Source organism: Merops nubicus, unplaced genomic scaffold, assembly GCF_000691845.1.
Source record: "Merops nubicus isolate BGI_N331 unplaced genomic scaffold, ASM69184v1 scaffold8776, whole genome shotgun sequence".
Lineage (NCBI taxonomy): Eukaryota > Metazoa > Chordata > Aves > Coraciiformes > Meropidae > Merops > Merops nubicus.
In genome coordinates, this window is record NW_008612876.1 from 1 (window position 1) to 7,705 (window position 7,705).

Consider the following 7,705-nt stretch of genomic DNA (forward strand, 5'->3'; position numbering starts at 1 on the left):
TGGGCACCTTCTGGCTGCAGCATGGAGACACTCCTGCTGTTAGACATCTGACTGCTGATGTGCTGGTTGTTCTTCCTCTCTCCTCAAGCTCTGTGCCTCCTTTTCCTCCTCAGATTCCCTGGGTGGTAACAGCCACACTCTGATGATTGCCTGTGTGAGCCCAGCAGACTCCAACCTGGAGGAGACCCTGAACACCCTGCGCTACGCCGACAGGGCCAGGAAGATCAAAAACAAACCCATTGTCAACCTGGACCCTCAGGCAGCTGAGCTGCACCAGCTGAAGCAGCAGGTACTGGGGGTTCTCTGCTTTTTTTTGGGGGGGAGAGTAGAGCTGGGGGTGGGGTCTCTGACCCCCTGCCCAGAGCAGTGGCAGCTGGGGGTGAGTTCTCGTGCTCTGAGCTGAGCATGCCTGGTAGATTTTTAGGAGTAAATCATCTAGAATGCTGTAGCAGCACAATTTCTTTCCACAGAACATAGTGAAAGGACCATTTCACACAGCAGGAGACTTGTCTAAAGATTGAGGGTCTTAACAGTGTCCCTTCCACTATCTACTTCCTCCCTGGGAGAGTTTTTAACTCTTTATTTGTCCTTCTAGGTGCAACAGCTACAGGTGTTACTGCTGCAGGCCCATGGAGGGACACTCCCAGTGTCTATCAAGTAAGATTTGTGCATCACTGCTCAATGATCTGATGAGCATCACATCCCAGCAGAGCTTCTAACCACCTTTGCTCTAGGCAGAGCTGGCACAGCAAACTGGTTGCTTCCTAATAAGACCTGGACAATTTTTTTTCTACTTTTATTCCTTTGTCAAAATTCCATCTGTGGGTCACTTAGACTTCTAGTAAAGCCCTTAAGACTGTTCAAATCCATCTTGGGCAGTATGAAAGGAATGAGGCAATGCCTCCTTATTCAAGTACCTGCTTCTCAGACCCACCCATCACTCTTCTTCCTCACCCCTTAAATGTGGAGCACCTCCATTAAAACCCACAAAATTCAGGGCAGAGGTGGATTGTGCAGGTGGTGTCTTCTGAGGAGCTTTCAGACCTCAAGTACCTGCAGTTTACAGACTTGGTTAAAGAGCATTCCTGGTTCAAAAGGGTGTTTTCTGTTGCAAATCTCCTTCTGGTTATGCTGAGCTGCTTCAATTTTTTAATTCAGATTGTACTTCCTTCATTTATTTATAGTAAATTAAGATAACCTGTATTTATTGTAAGTTAGGAAACTCAGAGGTAATTTCAGTGCTGTTACAAACCTCTAGCAGAGTCCTGTTCCAAAGCAAATTGTCTTTGATATCTCAGTGGTATGGAACCTTCAGAGAATCTCCAGTCCCTGATGGAGAAGAACCAGTCACTAATGGAGGAGAATCAAAAGCTGAGCAGGGGGCTGAGTGAGGCTGCTGGCCAGACAGCACAGATGTTGGAAAGGATCATTCTGGTAAGATCCAGCTCCCCAGGAGAGCTTTAATTGCAACACTTCCCCTTTTTTTTTTTATGAAAATTAATTAGCAGTAGCTCCTGTCCTATTGGAATCTCATTTTTAGTGCTCCTTTCACATTACTTTCAAATCTAGTCAGAAGCAAAAGTCTCCCAGAGCCTGTCAGGACCTACAGATCTGGTGACTTCAGTGGGGGAAAACCAGACATGAATCTCTCAGCCTTTCTGTTGAAGGCTTTAAATTGCACATGCACCCTCTCTTCCCCACCCTCCTCTGCTCTTTGTCATTCACTGCAGTGTGTTTCCCTGGGAAAAAGGGTGTGAAGTCTAAACCTGGTGGCATTGATTTGCCACAGGCTGACAACAGGTCTCTTGCTGCAAATAAATTGAGTTTTCTGACCTCTTATCTTGCTTTTCCTGCAATTTTTGTGTAATTCTGGCTTCTCTTAGACAGAACAAGAGAATGAGAAGATGAATGCCAAACTAGAGCAGCTTCAGCACCATGCTGTGTAAGTGTTTCCACACCCTGCTCCTGCTGAGGAAATGTTTTTCCAGCACTAAATGGTTTTGTTTAGGATAAAATGGATTAACAGCTTGTGTGTGTTCAGCTAGAGCTCATCTCTGTGTTCAGTGGGGAGGGACAGTTGTTCCTCACTGGCCTGTGTGACACAAACATGTCATGTCATGCTCCTGGACTTCCATGTCTGCATTGCAGATGCAAGCTTGACCTGCAGAAGCTGGTGGAGACTGTGGAAGATGAGGAGCTCAAAGAGAATGTAGAGGTGATAAGAAATCTGCAGCAAGTGTTGGCTCAGCTGCAGGTAAGGCTGAATCCAGGGAGGGAAAAAGTCTCTGCCAAGCAAGGGTACTAATGAAACTTAGAGTTCTTCTGCCAGTTTGCTGAGCAGTGGCCTCCACTCTGCAGAAACCTTCCTGGAGGAGCCCAGGAGTTACAAGGATTAAATGACTCTTGATATCCACCTCCAAACAAGCTGTCCTGCTGTGCTCTTCATGCTGCAGAAAGGCCACTTGTGCTTGAGTGGCCCCACATGGGGGGGGAAAAGGCAGAGTCTCTATCAAAGAACCTGACAGGGGGAGATGAGGCCATGTCATTACAGGCCAACAGACTTGTTAGCTTTGTTTGACTTAGTTTATGTTACTTTACATCAACATTTTCTTCTTTGTTCCCTACAGAGTGAAAATGCTGCTCCAATGGAAGCTGCTGCAGAGGTGGCAAACTCTGAACAGGATGCTGCAGCTGTGAGTGAGGGGATTCCAGCAGGACAGGCCTTACCCAGGGGCACTTTTCATCCTCAATCCTTTCTTACCTCCATCCTTTGGCTACTTTTCTAACCCAAATGTTTGGTAAATAATACAGGTCACTTTTCTATGCTCTTACTTGCTCAATGTATTCATCATCTCCATCTGTTCTAAGCTGTTCTCATTTCTGAATATCTATTTCATGTAAAAAAATGAGCTGGAATTCTGCAGACAATGGGATCTGATAGTTAAAAAGCTTTGACTTGGCCTCTCCTCCTCCTTGCTGCATCTCCTCCAGGAAGCAGAAATGGGCCAGGACACCAAGAGATCCTCAGAGGACTTCAGCACCCAACATGCCCTCCGTCAAGCCCAGATGTCCAAAGAGCTGCTTGAACTAAACAAAGTCCTGGCTTTGAAAGAGGCACTTGCCAAAAAAATGACTCAGAATGACAGTCAGCTGGAGCCCATTCAATCCCAGTACCAGGTAAACTCTTCCCAAAGAGTTCTTGTAAACCTGTCCTCAGTTTTTTTTCCCCCAATGACTGCAGTCACTGCATGCTGAGGAGGGGAGGGAGGAGATCTGTCCTTTTATTTGGTGTTTCCTTTGGGCATAGGGGGGAGTTAACTACAGGTTTCAGCAGACAAGGTGAGGGGATGACCATGCCCAGCTATCTACAGCTAGTTCCACCACCAGTAGATAGTCTTTTCCCTGAAATTAGCTCTTGCCCTCTAGTTGTTCTACACAAAATGGGCTGGTTTTCAGGCTGTTTTCAGGCAAAGGTGGCTTTTGCAGCCTGTTGGGAAGCAACACTGTTTCTCAAGGCTCTCCTGCCTTAAAGCTTTGCCTCAGAGTCTAGTTTCAAGGTTTCTCTTTGGAGGCTTCACTACTCTTCTCCTTTCCAGACTAATATCCAGGACCTGGAACTGGAGGTCAGCAGTCTGCAGAAAGAAAAGGAGGAGCTGATCCTTGCTCTGCATATGGCAAAGAAGGATGTCAACCAAGCCAAGTAAGAGACTGTGCAAGCTCAGAGCACTGAAAACTGTTAGTGGGCCTGGGAAAGTTCACTCTCTTGCACTTCTACTTGTTCAAAGATCTTGTTTTGATGACATATAATCCTTTGACATGGGTTGGGAGGTGTAGGAATTGCAGAGAAGCCTGATAATGAGCTGCTATCAGTGGGAAAAATGGTGATAAAATGGCTTCATTTTTAATAAGGCTTCTCTAAAGCTGGGGGGTACCTATTTGGGAATAACCACAATTAGAGGTGGCTGTTTCTCAAGTGCCACTTCCTCACAGACTGAGTGAACGACGAAGGAAGAGGCTGCAGGAGCTGGAGGGGCAGATTAATGAGCTGAAGAAGAAGCTGAATGAGCAATCCAAGCTCCTGAAGCTGAAGGAATCCACAGAGAGAACTGTCACCAAGCTGAACCAGGAGATCAGGGTAACTCCCCTCAGCATCCAGCCCTCAGGCTTGCTCCAGCCTAGGCAGAAGACACTCCCCTTTTCTTTTGTCACACTGAGAACACCAGTTTTTGGCAAGGTTCCTTTGGCTACGTGGCCACAGTTGCTGGTGGGATAGGATAGGCAGGTGACTACTGAGACTTGGAGGTATAAAAAGTCCACAGTGACTTCTGGCTATTCAGATAATTTATGGCCTCAGTCAGTTCACTTGACTTCCCTTTGATTTCCATGTGTTTGTCTTCCCTTTATGCCTTAAAAGAGGAATTTTTTGAGCCTCAGCACCTTTAGGCCTGTTCTGAGTGGGCAGCACACTGTAATATTTCCCCTCTGCCACCCTCCACCCCTGGCAAACACACTTCAGGAGCCCAGAATGGCCAATTCTTCCAGCTGTGGCTGTATTTCAGGAAATGAAATCCCAAAGGGTCCAGCTGATGCGCCAGATGAAAGATGATGCTGAGAAATTCAGGCAGTGGAAACAACAGAAGGACAAGGAAGTCATCCAGCTGAAAGAAAGGGTGAGGAAACACCAATTTTCCCCCCCAAGTTGTGCCTCCAAAGGGTGGAAATGAATCATTGGAGTGGTTTGCTGGGAGGCTTTAACTGGCCAAGCATCTGAAACACATCTGGGGAGTGCTTTGAAGAGAACATGGGTTCATATGGTCCCTTACTTATGGCTGGAGACCTTAAAGCTATCAACACACTTGCTGTGATGACTCTTTAAAGCCAAGAGCAGTAACACTGGATAGTTTTAAGGTTTCCAAGTGGGTTTGCCAATAGAATGGGAGGTGTTTAAACTTTGAGAGGAGTATTGAATCTGCAGGTGAATGAAATCCAGCTGCTTGTGGTGTCAGAGCAATGGCCAGTGTCTGTACCCCCTGAGTTCTGGCCTCTCAGAAATGAACTGGAACAAGTTCACCCCTCAATTCAACCCTTCAAAGTTCAACCCTTTGGGTTGCCAAGCCTCAAACTTTTGCTTTGCAGACTCTTACACCCTTTAAGCATTTCTGAAGGAGTCTGGAGCCCCTTGTAGTCACTCCAGCCATGGGCTTAACCTTGTAAAGAGCAGTGAAATCACTGTCAGGAACCAGGTGCATTGAAGAGCTGTGAAAATGCCTGGAGGCTTCAGTTTAATATGTAACATGCCATTTTTTTTCCCCTAAACATGATTTTTTCTGCTCATTTTTCCCCCCCAGGATCGTAAGAGACAGTATGAGCTCCTCAAGCTGGAAAGAGACTTCCAGAAGCAGGCCAACGTCCTCAGACGCAAGACAGAAGAGGTGAGGAGCCCAAATCTCCTGGAAAAACACCTCACCAGCTCCCAAAAGTCTGCTGAGGGTGTGAGGAGATGTGCAGAAACCTTCCAAAAGCAGCCTGGAGGTCCTGGAAGGGGTGCTCCTCCCTCTGGGGGGTGACAACATGCTTCTCTGGTAGCCTTGGAGGGGTTCTGGTTAGAATCACAGGATGTCAGGGGTTGGAAGGGAGCTCCAGAGAGGAGTCCAACCCTCCTGCCAGGGCAGGTCACACAGGAACCCATCCAGATGGGTCTGAAAAGCCTCCAAGGAAGGAGACTCCACAACCTCCCTGGGGAGCCTGTCCCAGTGCTCTGACAGCAAAGAAATTCTTCCTCATCTTGAGGTGGAACCTGTGCTCCAGGAAAAAAACTGCTCCTTTGAGGCTGAGCTCACCCTTTTGGAGCATCAGGCTGCTGGGGCTGATGTATCACAGGTACCTGAGCTAGAAAGTGTAAAAGGAGCCTGGGTGGGGGGCTGTCAGGGTGGCTGTGGAGAAGAAATGTCCTGAAACCCCCATTTTGGGGGCTGTCAGGGTGGCTGTAGAGAAGAAATGTCCTGAAACCCCCATTTTGGGCGCTCACTTCTACCTTTAGAAACAAATTCTCACCCAAGGGCGCATCCCAGCCGAGGAGTCAAGGACTCTAGTCTTGGCTTCATCCTAAAGCTACTCAGTGTTCAACCTTTGCCTTCTCTGTCTGGTTTGTGAACCCCCCTCACGTGTTGAAGGCTGAGGTGAATTAATTCCAGCTTCTCTGGGGGGGGGGTGAAACCTTCCCCAGGCACCCGCCGCCAACAAGCGCCTGAAGGACGCCCTGCAGAAGCAACGGGAGGTGGCTGACAAACGGAAGGAAAGCCAGAGCAGGGGCATGGAGGGAGTTGCTGCTCGGGTCAAGGTGAGTGTCAGGCTGCTGGCCAGACCCACAAAACCCTGCAGAGCATGGGGGAGGAACCTGCAGCGAGGTGCTGAGGGGAGAAGTGGGGTTGGGTTTCATCCCTGGGAGCGTTTCGGAGGAGGGTTCAGGCTGGAGGCTGAGGTTGCAGGGAAACGTGATCATGGGGCTGCTGTTTTTGGGTGTTTTTCCTCCAGAGCTGGCTGGCAAATGAAGTAGAGGTTCTGGTTAGTACTGAAGAGGCTCGACGGCACCTTGCAGACCTTCTGGAGGACAGGAAGATCTTGGCACAGGAGCTCCTTCAGCTTAAAGAGAAGAAAGAAGCTGGGGAAAACCCACCTCCAAAGCTCCGGGTAAGAGAGGAGAGGGGGGGACAACTTTTCCATGCTGTCACTTGCTCCTATTCCCATTTGACCCTTTCCTTCAGAAGAGAGGGGTGGAGATGGTTCCCTTTGGGGAAGAACTGAGGGAGTTTAAGCTTTAGAAGAGAGACTCAGAGGCTTTTGCAGTAGCACAGCCCCACTTTGTAAGGGAAGGCCCAGGCCCTGAGTGTGTTTCTTCACCTGTTGCTGACTTCTGCCTGTTGCTGCCCCTCCTCAGAGACGTACCTACTCCCTGGCAGACTTGCAGGCATCAGAGATGGACCTGTCCATATCCAAGCAGATCGAGAGCCTGGAGACTGAGATGGAGCTCAGGTGAGGCAGCGAGACAAACCTGAGCCAGTACTCCTGAGAAAGTAAAAACCCAAAACCTTCTACACTGACCCTAACAGTGAATGCAACCTCAGGCTCCTGTGTTCCTCCCCAGGAGTGCCCAGATAGCTGATCTGCAGCAGAAACTTCTGGATGCAGACAATGGGGATCGTGCCAAGCAACGCTGGGACAACATTGCAACCATTCTGGAGGCCAAATGTGCTCTCAAGTATCTCCTTGGAGAGGTGGAGTTTGAGTTTTCCTCTTCTTATCACCAAAGTCTGCTTAGCCAGGAGTGAAAGGAAGAGCTAAGAGCCTGACAGCAGATTTGGGTGAAGCACTTTTGTGCTGGATGAGGTTTCTTTCCCTGACAAGGCCTGATGGAGGCAGAGCCTCAACTGATAGATTAAGGGGAGTGCTCTGAAGTCAGAGGGGAAGCAGTGGAGTGGATGTTGAGCTGGGAAAACTTTGAGCAAAGTTTGGGAGAGGAGAGAGAGTAGGAATTGAGCTAATGTGTAACTGAGGAAAGAGCAACAGAATGACAGAATCCAGGTATCCATCCCTGCAGCTTGGGAATTAATGAAGGAGCCCATATGGGATGAGATCAATCTTTGGGGTCCCCAATTTAAAATCCTACAGGAAAAGGAGATGAATCTAGAACTGTTAACAAGAATTC

The 7,705-nt window shown here is 48.4% G+C and overlaps 1 protein-coding gene across 1 annotated transcript in view; it reads left to right on the top strand.

Annotated features, from left to right (window-relative positions):
• Nucleotides 1-113: 113 nt before the first annotated feature.
• KIF4A (kinesin family member 4A) overlaps nt 114-7,705 on the top strand; it is a gene marked incomplete at its 5' end in the record, with an annotated part of 12,795 nt that continues 5,203 nt past the window's right edge. Inside the window, 15 exons of the mRNA XM_008941687.1 lie at nt 114-289; nt 596-657; nt 1,299-1,434; nt 1,884-1,942; nt 2,149-2,254; nt 2,628-2,693; nt 2,992-3,177; nt 3,597-3,700; nt 3,991-4,135; nt 4,560-4,670; nt 5,349-5,432; nt 6,227-6,340; nt 6,535-6,690; nt 6,938-7,032; nt 7,145-7,274. Of these exons, the coding sequence (XP_008939935.1) occupies nt 114-289; nt 596-657; nt 1,299-1,434; nt 1,884-1,942; nt 2,149-2,254; nt 2,628-2,693; nt 2,992-3,177; nt 3,597-3,700; nt 3,991-4,135; nt 4,560-4,670; nt 5,349-5,432; nt 6,227-6,340; nt 6,535-6,690; nt 6,938-7,032; nt 7,145-7,274 (1,730 nt within the window). The remainder of the gene's footprint in view (nt 290-595; nt 658-1,298; nt 1,435-1,883; nt 1,943-2,148; nt 2,255-2,627; nt 2,694-2,991; nt 3,178-3,596; nt 3,701-3,990; nt 4,136-4,559; nt 4,671-5,348; nt 5,433-6,226; nt 6,341-6,534; nt 6,691-6,937; nt 7,033-7,144; nt 7,275-7,705) is intronic.